Genomic DNA, 13756 nt, shown 5'->3' on the forward strand with positions numbered 1-13756 from the left:
ACCAAAGAAACATAATTTAACACCTTCACTGCCAAATGCAAAGAGTAACAGCCATGTTCCGTACTAATGTCATTAAGGATATTTCATCATTGCTCAGAATAACTGTCTTGTTGGGGACATCACTGAGGTCTGAATGTCTTTACACATTCTTCATCGCACAGACACTCTCCCCACCCAGTTTTCTTTCTCAAACCTTCTTCCTCTCTAGTAACCACTCATGTCTCTGTCCTCTTCCTGGTCTCATCTCTCTCACCTAGCTGCAAGCACTTTTGCACCCACCTAGCATCCAGTGACTGACTTCCTTTCTGCATTCTTGCAAAAGCCTGACTCCAAGGTCAAATCTGGTTTCTCCCAGCCCCCCAAAGGCAGAAACTTCATATGATTTATCTTTATGCCTTCAGTGCCCTGCACGTAGGAGGTACTAGACAAATGGTCTACAGAAAGGAGAGAAATACCTTGAGCCATGCACACACACGCACAATCCATTTGTGGTGTTAGTGTCATACTCTGCACATCAGCAAAATTAACAATGCATCCAAAAAAGCATTACCCACCCACCAAACATGTGCCCATTCACTCTAACTCAATCTCCCTTCCCATCCCCCTGGTTTACAGGGCATGTCTGAGGCAAAAATCCATGCTGTGTGGCTTAAAAGCAACACAGGGTCAGGGGCTAAGTTTTATTCACCTTTGAATCCTCAGCATCTAATATTTAGTAGACAAACTGATGATTTAATTAACTAATCAACTCACATGCACAAATGCCCATGAAAAACAGAACCAAACAGAAAGCAGAAGAGCTATGAAATTACCAAACAGCAAATAATCCAGGAACTAGATAATCAGACTCTAAAATAAGTGAAAACTGGTTTCATTATCTTAGATGGTTCTATTTTAAATACAGTAAATTTCAGTGCATAATAACACAATGTCATTTTACATTTGCAGAGCAGATTTTTTTCCAAGCATTTTCCCAGTCATTTCCTCATGCAAATCACAATCTATCCATTGAGCTTGGTAGCAGGAATGGGAAACTTCAATGAATTTGAAATTAGGACAATTGGACTCAAGTCCTGTCTTCACCACTTCCTGGCTGTGTGACCTTGAGAAAAGTCCTTTAGCCAGTGCACATCTCAATTTCCTTCTCTGTAAAGCAGTGATAAGATCTTATTCTTCCTGCCTCTTAGACTTAGGAGGATCAAGGGGGCGGAGGAGGAAAGAAAGAACATCTTGCTGAATATCTACTATGCCCCAGGCATTTTATAAATATTATTTAATTCTCACCACAAGCCTGCAAAGTAGGTTTTACTATTTCTTACCTACTATATGAGGAAATGGAGACTCAACAAGTAAAATAACTTTCCCAAGGTCACAGAGTTCTTAAGCGCCAGCGCTGGGATTCAAACATTTCTGCCTTACCCTAAAGCTCTCTTCACAAAACCATAATGCCTCCTAAATGAGATCTAAATAAGTGTAAAAAATTTCAGCTGCTATTTAGCATATGTATTGTATATATTAATATACATTATGTTATATTATAATATACATTATATATATTATAATATATAGCATATATTATTGTATACATAAGTATTTGCTATTATTGCTCTAAGTATGGAAGGCAGTGACAAAAAGAAGCAGGAATTTGCTAAGGTTACATGTTAGAAACAGGGCTAGGGTAGAACCCGGGTCTCTTGACTCCTGGCCTGAAGTCTTTTCATTAAACCACGCTGCCCCACATTCTTAGGAAAAGGCTCCTGATGCTAGTGGGCATAGAGGCATAATACTTGTTTATTCAGATCAGCTGTTACAGATCTATTTTAAGACAAGCACTTTAAAAATCATGGAAGGTGAGTATCAAGTGTTTCATTAAATATTCCATATTAATTGACCCTTTAGAGAACTCCCACGTGAGCAGCATATCCTGCTGGCTTCCTGTTAAGCAAGCAACTCAAAAGCTGACTACACTTCTTGCAACACATATTTTGAAAGCACATTCAGATAGCAGCACAAAATACAATTCTAAAATAATTTTCCATGAAAATCAAAAGTAGCTACTACTTTGCTGTTCTTCCACTAAATGCTCAAGATTGGGGAAAGGGAGAATGTAAACTTGTGACTGGCCTTAACACCACGCAGGGTCTGTGTTAACAGGAAAAAAAAAGTGGGATATAATAATTTTCTAAATAACAGCTAATAAGAGGTGTCTGTGAATTTACAAGAAGAATGACTATAACACAGGAAAAAAAAAAAAGACGATCATTTGAAAGTGTGACATTTAAAACAATGGCATTCCTGCTGCCCAGGGAAATGTAGGCCCTCCTGACCCCACTCAAGAGTAGAGCATTAACACTCGTCACGGCTAACTCAACAAATATTCAAGTAAATAAAATCTTCTTAAGAACATTAAAAAAAAAAAAAGAGTACAGCATTAAACCATGTGCTGGAGACCCAACTGTCACAAGGCACAGTATTAAAAGGCCAAAAAGGACCAACTACACTCATTTTCTCCTTTCCTCTCATTAACTTCCTCAGTTTTGCTATCTGATTCTATATCCTCTCCCCATGATATACTTGTCAAAGTTCTATCTCCCATTTTACACTGAATAGTATGATAAACATGTATAAAATCATCCAGTTGATACATTCAACACCTTGAACCAAAATTATTACTCAACATCTGACTAGTATGAAGGTACTATTATCAATAGCCACAAAACTAGAGAACATATCTCCAAGGGAACGCCACAAGAGAGCAATACAGTGAAAAAAAAAATTCTTTGCAGTTCACATTCAGATGTGCCAATAGCCTTGCTGACGGGAACTCAGCTCTCTTTAAATGTTCCAATTCTAATCTTGTTAGTACAACTTACTAACTCCTCTTAGCCTGAGAATATATCTATCACATGGGGATAAATAATAGTGCCTGTTTCCTGGCATTGTGACAATTAGATGAGACAATGCATGGAAGGTGTTAACACGCTGCCTCATATGTTTCTGCAGAAGCAATAGTAATAATTATAGTAAAAATAGTTAACATTGATCATTTGTTATGTGCCAGTCACAGGGCTAATTCATTCATTTAGTCCTCACAACCACTTTAGGAGGTATTTTTGTTATGTCTATTTTTGAGATGAGGAAGCTAAAGAACAGACAGGTTCAGTCACTTTCTGAAAGTCACTCAGGTGGTAAGTGGTAAAGTTATCTGCTGTTATTAGTAATGCCACTTACTGAACAGATGTGAAGCACTATGTCATTAAAAGTCAAACACATCTTATTATTAAAATTTACATATATTTGTTTGAAAAGGTAGTAAACAGTCATCATTTTCAATCCATCAATGAATTTAATTTATGCCTATTTATGTATGCATATTATGCATGAATCCCTGTGTCAACTTCTAGAGATGTATATAAATGAGTAAGCCTATGGCAGCCTCCAGCAGGCCACAGTCTGGAAGGGAGACAGATAGGAAAAATATTGCAAAACAGTGCAAGGAATGCTGTGCCCCACCTATGTATACCATAGTGTGGCACAAAGCAGCACGTGATCAGCCACACCTGGGGGAGGAATCGGGAAGCCCTCATTGCAAAGGTGACTCTTGAACCAAATCTTCAATCAGACAAAGGAAAAAGCATTTTTCCTTTGCATTTCTGCATCTCTGCTTGAAATGCATCTCTGCATTTCAAGCAGAGAAATGGGCATATGCAAAAGCACAGAGACATTTAACAGCATAGGTCATCGAGAAACCACAAAAACATCAGGAGCACGGAGAGCTTTGAGAGATGAAGCAGGACCAGACTATGGGCCCCTGCATGCCGACTAAGGAGTTTAGATTTTATCTCATGGTCCATAGGGAACCATTCAACAGCTATATGATTGAATGACCACCTGCCCCAATAGTTTAGGTAAACCCTAGGAGTCCTTAGTCACTCTCCATCACATCCAATGTTCAGCAAGTCTTTGTGGCTCTACCTTGAAAATATATCCTGAATCAAATGAGGGAACTAATAGCATATGTGCATGCTAATGCAAAGGTCCAGGAGAGAAATGATGATGTAGGAAAGCACGGGGACAGAGGGAAAGAAGAATTGGTCTTTGCTAAGAGCACTAATAAGTCACCTACAGAACAGGAGAGCAAGTATCATCCATGGGCACAGATACAAGAAGATGGGAGCCTGAGGAAGCTCTCCTCCGACTGCATCTGTTTTCTCAGTGGAATAGGAAGCAAGGTCACCAGTCGAGATGAAGAATGGAGATGGAGGTGAAGGAGGTTCAAGAAGAAAAGTTCCAGACATCAAACAGACATCTGGGAGAGTCAGAAAGTGAACGGTCTAGGGCAGTTCTCAAACTTTTTGGTCTCAGGGCCCTGTTACATTCTTAAAAAAATACTTATCAAGAACCCTCAGTAGCTTTTGTTTATGGGGGTTACATCTATCAACATTTAAATACTAGAATCCTAAACTGAGAAATCTTTAAAATACACACAAGCACATAATCCATTGTCAATCACAGCAATGACATCAGCAGCATCATGCAGCCTTTGGAAAACTCCACCATACGCTTGTGAGAAAATTAGAGTGAGAAAAGGCAAATATTGTCTAAATATTATGTAAAAAGAGTTTTTGACGTTATGGAACCACTGAAAGCATCTCAGGCACTGCCAGGAGTCCCCAGACCATACTTTGAGAACGTCTGGTCTAGAGAAACGTAATCAGATGGCTGGGTAGCTATGGTGCTCACTTGAGGTTAGGGTTCACGAATTTGAAGTGAGAACAGTCAGCATGGTATGAGTTTTCCTCCAACAGGTTCAGCAGCCAAATTGCAGGCAGGGAGTAAGAGTTGGATTTAACCAGGGTTGTAGTTTACCCAAATGAGCATCACAAATCAAGAGAAGCCAGAAGTAATTATAATGGCTATGGTATTTAAGCTGAGTAGGAAGGAAATGAAGACATAAAGGCAGTGAAGAGGTGGTAGGACCAAGAGTTCAAAAGATCGTTGGATTTTAGGTATTAGTAGAATAAGCCAGAAAGAAAGGAGTAGTAAGAGAGTAGGATGCTTGAAACTAAGAATACAGAAGATAACTGCTAATCACTTCAAACTCCACATCCAAAACTGAATGCGCTCCCTGTCCCTCTGAAATCTGCACCTCCTTTATATCCCCCCAGACACCCAAGCCTGAAACCTGAGGCATCCTACATATTTTCCACTCACCGCATCTAAGAGGTTCCAAAGTCTTGTCCATTCCAACTCTTCATTATCGCTTTAATCTTCTTTGTTCCTCTCTATCTCACCATGCCCACCCTTTCCCTGGCCTTGCCTTCACTGGCCTCATCCTCCCTTGACTGAACTTCAGCAGCAGTCTTGCTCATGCCCAATTCTGCCCCATCCAATTCATCCTTCACTCTGCTGTGGGTGAACTTTCTACAATGAAGTTTGATCATGTGATCCTCATCCCTCCATCCATGCAATGACTGTAGCAATAGAGGTGGAGGTGTAAATTGGGCAGATATGAATTTGGGGTCCACCAAGGTATGAAAAGCAGGTAACACCACAGTGTCACGAGGTGATATAGGGAAGAGAATATGAAAAAAGACAATGAAGGAGAAAATTCTAAAATTTTTAAGGAATGTTTAGATTAAGCGAAGCCAGTAAAGGAAACTGAGATGGAACCGTAAAAGGTATAAGAAAACAAGGTGAGTGTAGCGTAGTGAGAGTTAAGGAAGAGTTTCAGGAGGAAAGGAAAAGGTAATGTCAACTGCCACCGAGTTTAAAAAAATTATATTAAAAAGGGTCTGTTGTATTTGTAAATTATGAAATCAGTGATCAATACTGGATCAACCTCATTTGCATTACAAACATTATATAATTTTCCCCATCTTAAGGAAAAAAAAAAAAAGGCAATTTTTTATTTTCCTCATCCTGGCACCACGGGATTGTACCTCACCAGTAAAGTTTCAGCACTTCCATCTTTTATCCCAGGCTCTGGTTCCTAGAGAACCCAGAGTAAGCCACCAAGTATGCAGACAGAACAAGTGCTTAAGATGCCGTAACATGCCTTAACTACTTCACATGAAAAGCTCTTGATTGATGTCAAGTTTAAAATTATCTGGCAGATTATCCAAGAGAATAATCTAACAAATGGCAAAGAGGTTACTGACTTCTGAGAAGAAAGACTAAATAATGACATTATTCTGAACTGACTAAAAATGTGACCTGGCACACTGCTCTTTTTGGACAATGACAGCCTTTTTTCCACCCTTTGGTGTAGCCTGGCAATCTTCACACGGCACCACCTTGTTTGGGGGGCAGGGAGTGCAGACATGTATTTGGAATGTACAGTTTAATGCTAAAACTATTATAATCATAGTTTTTAAAACAACGGACAGCTATGTATAGCAGAAATAAAGTTCTCTTTAACTTTTTTTAAAAAGTAGTAACAGTATCAAAACCCAACTGCTTATTAGTAGCTTGGAAGGAAATCCTGGGGACAAGAGCAGTGTATTCTTTTAGAAATGCTGCATCAGCAACACTTGGTGCTCAGAGTAAAATATTATGTGAAGAAAACATGGAAATCAATGACTGAGAGGAAATGGTATTCAGTGAAAAGTTGTTTTAGGAATACAAATTTATTTCACTTATATTTCCTTATATACGTACATATTTATTTTTTCCACACATACACATATATATATATGTGTCATATGATAAAATGTCTAAACCTAAAAGAACTTTTAATAGGTATAAAATAAAGTTTCTATAAGAAAACAACCCTCTTGATCGCTTTTCCCCTACTAGCCACTACCCCATTTTTCTGCTCTATTGACAGCACAATTACTCCCAAATGGACGTCTATTCTTGCTGTCTGGATCCTCTCCTCCTCTCCTCTCTTCTTCTCCAATCCAGTGTTTGCCCATAACACATCAAATCTGTTTTTGTCAAAGTCACCAAGAAACTTTATTTTGCTTCACATAATATTCCATCCTCAATCCTTGCTTCCCTTGACCTATCAGCAGCACGTGACGCGTCTGATCACTCCTTCTCCTAGAAATACTTCATTCACTTGGTTTCCTGGAACCACACTCCGCTGGGTTCTCTCATACCTCATGGCCATTCCCTCTCAACTCATTTACAGGTGTCTCCTCATCTCTCTCCCCTCGACATACGGGAAGGCCCCATGGCTCACTCCTTTGACCCTTCTCTTCTTCCTCCCCCCCTCCCCCCCGACCCCCCTCCCCAAAGCTATTCTTCATCCAGTCTCCTCTGTCTCACTAAGTGGCAACTCCATCACTCTAATTCCTCAGGCCAAAAATCCTAGAGTCATTCTTGGCTCCTCCCTTCTTCTCATACCACTAATCTGATTCCATCAATAAACCCCTGCTGGCTCTACCTTCCAAATATATCCAGAGTTGGACTATTTCTCACCATCTGCCCTTTGACTATCACTCTAGTCAAAGCAATCCTCTAGTATCCCTGCCACTTGAGGACCTCAGGACCTTTGCACTTGGTATTCCCTCTGGCAGGAATATTCTTCCTTCAAAAATCCACATTCCTGCATTCCCTCACTCTCTTTAGGGCCCTGCTCAATTGTCACCTCCTCAGAGAAGCCTCTCTTGACTACCTTCTATAAAATCGAATTACATTTCACTCTAGTCTCTTACCTGAGTTCAAATCTCTTCATAGCACATCATATTACACAGCCGCTTCTTTATTTATTGTCCATCTTCCCCACTAAAATATAAATCCTTCCAGGGCAGGCACTTCACTGCTCCAAGCCAGTATCTAAAACAGTGCCTTGCACATAGTAGGAACAAACATTTGTTGAAGGAACCCTTAAAGCCTGAATAATTCATTTTAAGACAATTCAAAGTTTACCTAAATCATACATAGTGGTCAGTAAATTCACTGAATGTATTACTCCCATCATAAGACATAGAAGAAAGCACAATTTAAAACTACAAAATAGTAAGATTAAGAGAACCCCATTGAGGGGCCGGCCCCACGGCGTAGTGGTTAAGTGTGCACCCTCCGCAGCTGGTGGCCAGGGGTTTGGATCCCGGGGGGCGTGCACCAACGCACCGCTTGTCAGGCCATGCTGTGGCGGCATCCCACATAAAGTGGAGGAAGATGGGCACGGATGTTAGCCCAGGGCCAGTCTTCCTCAGCAGAAAGAGGAGGACTGGCGTGGATGTTAGCTCAGGGCTGATCTTCCTCACACACACACACAAAAAAGATAACCCCACTGAAGATAGAGCTATGGTTGGTTACAGGCATTCATGGAGACCTTCTTAACCACTAAAAATGACACCAAGCCCATAAGCCATACCCTTCCATAATGCACCCCGGCATATTACTATCGCAGGCGGGCTCTTCTCTTCCAGAAGCACTTACGTGCTTTGTATCCTAGGTAGAACATTGTTTTAGATGAAAAACAAATCTGTCTAATATATAGAGACCAAATTTCTTGGATTTTCATGGATCATCTGGATTTTATTTAACTTTATTCTTTATAATAGAAGGAACGTGCTAAATGCGTAACTAAATGTTGATTAATGTTTACCTCTTTAATTCATCATAAACAAAATCTCAAGCAGGGGGAAAAAAAGTAGTTATCTTTGAACTGAAGAATATCACCCTCTTACCAACATGGCATGACTCAAAAATGACTGAAGTCCACAGCCAGGAAGAACAATAAGAGTTTGGGGTCCCATTTATAATTCTAATTTGAAAGATAATTAACTTATTAAGACCCAGAAATTCAAACCTATAGTTGAGTAATTATTTGTAGTGTTATTTTTTTAATGTAAACAAGGCAGAAGGCTAACATAAAGAGAATGGAAGAAATCCACTCATTGGAGACAAACACTCTTATCAGAAGAGACTACTCATTTTATAGCCTCTTTCAGAATTAAAAACAGGCAATAAGCAAAACATCAATAAATTAAAATTTCTTTTGTCAACATCTGTTCATAACAGTCTCAAATGCCACAAAATTCTGAAGTCAGAGCTTCCAGTTATTCCCTGGCTTGGAAGATCATGTGCTATCACGAAATAGTCTATTTCAAATTAATATCTTCAATAGAACCTAAATCAGGTGGAGACAATGACTCCTAGACATGGCAAAAGCCACAAGTACTAGTAATGACCTCTCTAAACTCAGAAGAGTCAAGTCTGCTAGGATGCATGTCAGCTCTCTAGGTTACCAGGTAGTCACCATATAGTATGAATAGAGCTGATGGGGTAGGAGCTTTACAACCAGAATCAGCTAGAACGTTTACCAAGAAAGATATATGAATAGTTTGAGGCAGAAATAGTTAGAGATATCATCCCAAAACGAATCTGCAGGCCTTGCAACTGTTTTAAATTTTTGACTGTAGCCTATTACTCTTAATATGACAATAACAGAAAAAAATGTTTTAAGTAATTTTGCTAATAGTGACCTTCTATTAAGTGCATAGTATGTGCTGGGTATGTTAAATACATCAACTTATTTAATGAAATCATTTACTAAGTCTCATTTAAGGATTTAATGACAACCTGTATAATACAAACTCACCTGTCCAGCACTTAGCTGTTCCCCAACCTTATCTCTCTGCAATGTGGCCAAGAACCAAAAAGAAAGAAAAACAGACATCACCTTATTCAAGTACCAGCCTTCTAGTGTTGACTTTTCAGAGAAGCTCTCACTCATAGGACATTACCAAGGAACTTGCACTGAATTTGCAACCAAGAAGCTCAGGGTTGGGCAGACTTAAGAACCCAAAAGCACAACAGCCTAAGGAAGGTCATTCAGCTGTTGACCTCATCATAACCTAGTGGCTTATCTGATAGCACAGTGTAATAACTCCCTTGGGCAAGGATCTCGATGTGTTCATTATGGCACCCCCAGTAGGGAACAGAGTTCTTAGAGCATCGTACATGCTCAATTTTCATTAATGATGCTTATAATGACAATCTTTAGTTATCAAAAAGATTAAATTACATCTAATCTATTCTACAAGGAGAAAGAGCAAAAACACATTTGAAAAGATTTTCATCCACTGTTAACATTCAAATAAAGGTTAGAAGGTTAAAAAAAAAAAGGGGGGGGAGAGCCTCAGCTGTCCAGAAAACTTGATTATTGAAAACAACTTACTGAACAACCCCTGATGGTTCCAGGAAACTGAAGTTTCAGAAAATGGGCACAGTACTGTACTCCCTGCTGGTGGGCCAAAGCATCCTGACCCAGGCTGCCTCCTGAGGCTACAGGCCAGGTGGAAAATGGGGATCTGTGGGCTGGATATCCAACTGCAGCTCCCTACAGCACTTGGTTCACAACAGCAGCTCCCAGCTTAATGGAAATATCTGTTAAACCCCTCCAAAGGATACTCAGAATTGAGACAACTCTGAAGGGGTCCACGGAGTTAGCAATCACTACCCAGGATTATGGGAGAGTATGAAATAATTTATCTCACTTCTAAAAACACGGCTCTCACCACTTAGGAGCCTGTTCTTTCTTGGGGACACTGCTAACCAACAGGTTGAAGGCAGAAAGGCAAGGGATGCAGAATTTGAGGTGCAGAGGGACCCTGATGAAACACTGACATCAAGAAGAGATGAATGTGTGTGCTCTAACTTGAAACACATAACTATTAAATTATACAAAGTCAGTTCCGCTGTAAAAGGCACTGCTCTGGTTGCTAAGTAGCTGACACTCCATATCATTCAGGATTAGTTCTAAAATGTGTCATGGAGGGGACTCTTTCATCTCCCTTTTAAGTGGAAAGTGGTTTTTCACATTGTGAATGAGAAAATAGGTGTGCTGAATCGTGTTTAACATCTTTTTGCACGAAAACTTGCTGACACGACCTAGAAACTCCTAGTCCACTGAGGTGTGACTGCTGAGTTGACTCTAGGGCGCACACAGCCTTCCAGAGTTGCTTTTTGTTGTTGCTTTTACCGCTCTGAGAGGCACCTCCAGGCAAGGCTCCAGCCACAGGAGCCAAGCTTGCACCACACCACCTGAGCAAGCACTGAATGAAGGAAAGCGGAATCTCGAGCGCAACTTCTCGTTTCCTGTCGCTGCTGAGAGGTTGGACTCGCTCCCTCTCACATGGCTTAAGAGGAGCTGTAAACACAACCATCTAGCTTGCCAGCTGGCCGCAAGCTCAGGGGGCTTTCGGGGGCAGCCGCTGTGCTGTGCTCCCTTTTCCTCCTTTGACTCATGTCATTCCTGCACAGATAACGGTACCGGAACGCCCTCCTCTTCCTAGAGTCCTCATTTATGTCATGGTTCCTCTTTCAAGAAAACATGGGGACGAAACGCAAAGCAAAAGAACAGACTAAGGGCAAAATTACCCCCATCATCTCGTTTCATCCCTCTCCATCGTTAAAATAAAAGAGCTGGATCAAATTCCTTTTGTTGCCCTGCACACACGCGCGCACAAAAGTAGGTGAAGGGCACCCTAAGACAGCTTATTTTTTCCCGCCTCACAGAAAGCCTTTACGAAATCCTCATACCATCTCCGGACGCAGGGCTTTAGCATTCAGCTAAAGAGCTAAACCATCTCAAGCCAAGGTATGAAAAGCCGTGGTCCCCAAAGCACAAGGCTGGGAGGCAGGGCAAGCTGAGCGCACCTAGATGTTTGCATTTACACAAAGAAATTAGCCGGATGATTAATGGGAGATGCCGGCTGGAGGCGGAGGCGCCCGCGCCCGCCTCCTTACCTGGGACATCTGCGGCCTCAGGTTGATCTCCTTCAGGTTGATGGAGTGCGCCCGGAGGTTGTTAAGCAGCTGGCAGAGCAGGACTCCATCGCGGAGGGTCTGCGCCAGGTCGAACACCTGCGCCGAGTCCCAGGTCACCCGGTGGTTGGCGGGCAGCACCTTGCAGTGGATGAGCCACTGCGCGCACTGCTTCCACGGCTCCATGCCCGACGGCTACCGGACGCCGCCGGTCCGGGGCAGGCGGAGAGGATGCCGCCGCGGTTCCTCCGCGCCCCGCCGACGCCAGTGGCGGCCGGCCCCTTCCCTGCGAGGGTGCGAGGGAGCAGGCGCTGCGGCGGGCGGGTCGGGGGCCCCGCGCGGGGCTCGGCTCTGGTCCCGGCCCGGGTCCTCCGCCGCCCGGCCGCCGCTGCAGCGAGTCGCGCGCGCTCTCCGTGCGCCCCGGCCGGCTCAGCGGCGGCGGCGCACAGGCTTCCGACTCGCGGGCCCGGCACCAGACGACTGAGCATGCCCAGCACGCCAGCCGCTCTCGCTGCCGCTGCGAGTCCCCAGAGGCGCGGGTGGGAGAGCGCGCGCCGCCCTGGCCTGGGGTCGGTGGCCCGGGCGGGGGGAGGGGGGCGGGCAGGGCATCCCAGCGCCCCCGCCCACGAGCCCTCAGCTTTGCGGAGCTTACACAACCCCAGGCGTCCGGAGATTTTCTCTCGGGACGGCTTCCCGGTTTGGGGAGAGTGTGGCTGAACACTTGAATACCCTGAGGTTCCTATTGGGACGCCCCCAGACAGCGAGTGCAACTTTTCAAAGGGTCTGAGAGGAGCTAAGGATCCATTGGGGCACCCGGACTACCCAGAGAAATGAAAAAGGCCACAGAGCATCTTGAGAACGCAACGCTGTAAGTTTTAGAGATCGTCACCTCCCCGCCCCTTCCCGTCCTCTCCCCTAAATTCTCTTCCTACAGATAATTCCTTTTCCTCCAAGTTAGTTGCTCGTAAGGATGTTTGGGCACCTTAAAAGCGTGTATGGAGACGCCTGCGGAAACCCGCCCCCAACCCCCGAGCCTATTTCGACGCGAGGTGTTTTTCACTTGGAGATGGTGTCCTTCTCCCCTCTCCCCTCTCCCCTCTCCAGCTTGGAACTGTTCATCGCCGCAGTCCTGGTCTCTTCACTGACCGCACAAAAACCTGCGGGAGAGAAACAGGCCTGTGAAACGCCCTCGGAGCCCAGGCGGCCAGACTGCGCATGCGTTAATGATACGGGACCGGGTTTGAGGGTAATTAGCCTAAGTCCTCAGCTGTGAGGATCTGGCTAAGCTTTGGGACCCCCTAATGGAACTTGGAACGTGCCCGCAGAACTCGTGCGCTGGCTGGAGCAGCGCATTCGCGTTTCTTAAATCTTTTGGGGACTCTTAACTCTGCCCCTTTTACTCCCACTGCCCCTCAAAACCAAAAATAATGTTGAAATTATTTATTACGAGATATAGCCACATTGAACTCCTGCTATTCTTTGTAAATGTGGTCCTGGGTCACCCTTTTAGATGTATTCTTTTACAATTTCAAAATAAAAATAAAATGTGAAATCCAGTTGGGATTTTAAATAATCTTTTTATTTTTACATTTCTGTAGCTCATTTTCTATTATGAACCAAATTAGTTTTATAAACAGGTCAAAATGTTATTTTTAAAAGTATATCTGATCTGTTAAAGACAGGGACTGTGTCCTTTTCCACTAGCCTGTGACAAGCATAGCACATTGTGTACACTGGGCGTTAGACAATAAATCAGCCTGAGGATTTCCTTCCCTCCCATGCATCCTTCCCCAGCAGTTTCCTCCTGTGTTCAGTCTAGACTGCATCAGTGGCACAATGTTTCCTACACTACAATTTTGGCAAGTAAATCACACTAAACTTTGCATATCATCTTTAGAAACAAAATCCAACACATCTGAATCAGCATGTAATACACGGTCCTGCATGAAAAGAAATTAAATTGGAAAAGAAGTTTCATAAAAAAGAAAAATAGTTCACTAAAAATATAAATGCTGTTTCAAGCAGCATCAGA

At 42.9% G+C, this 13756-nt stretch overlaps 1 protein-coding gene across 1 annotated transcript in view; it reads right to left on the reverse strand.

Annotated features, from left to right (window-relative positions):
- Positions 1-12094, reverse strand: part of VAV3 (vav guanine nucleotide exchange factor 3) — a 352245-nt gene extending 340151 nt beyond the window's left edge. The window contains exon 1 of the mRNA XM_058538664.1: positions 11707-12094. Within this exon, the coding sequence (XP_058394647.1) occupies positions 11707-11910 (204 nt within the window). The 5' untranslated portion in view covers positions 11911-12094. The remainder of the gene's footprint in view (positions 1-11706) is intronic.
- Between the last annotated feature and the right edge of the window lie 1662 nt (positions 12095-13756).

This window comes from Diceros bicornis, chromosome 4 (assembly GCF_020826845.1).
Source record: "Diceros bicornis minor isolate mBicDic1 chromosome 4, mDicBic1.mat.cur, whole genome shotgun sequence".
Lineage (NCBI taxonomy): Eukaryota > Metazoa > Chordata > Mammalia > Perissodactyla > Rhinocerotidae > Diceros > Diceros bicornis.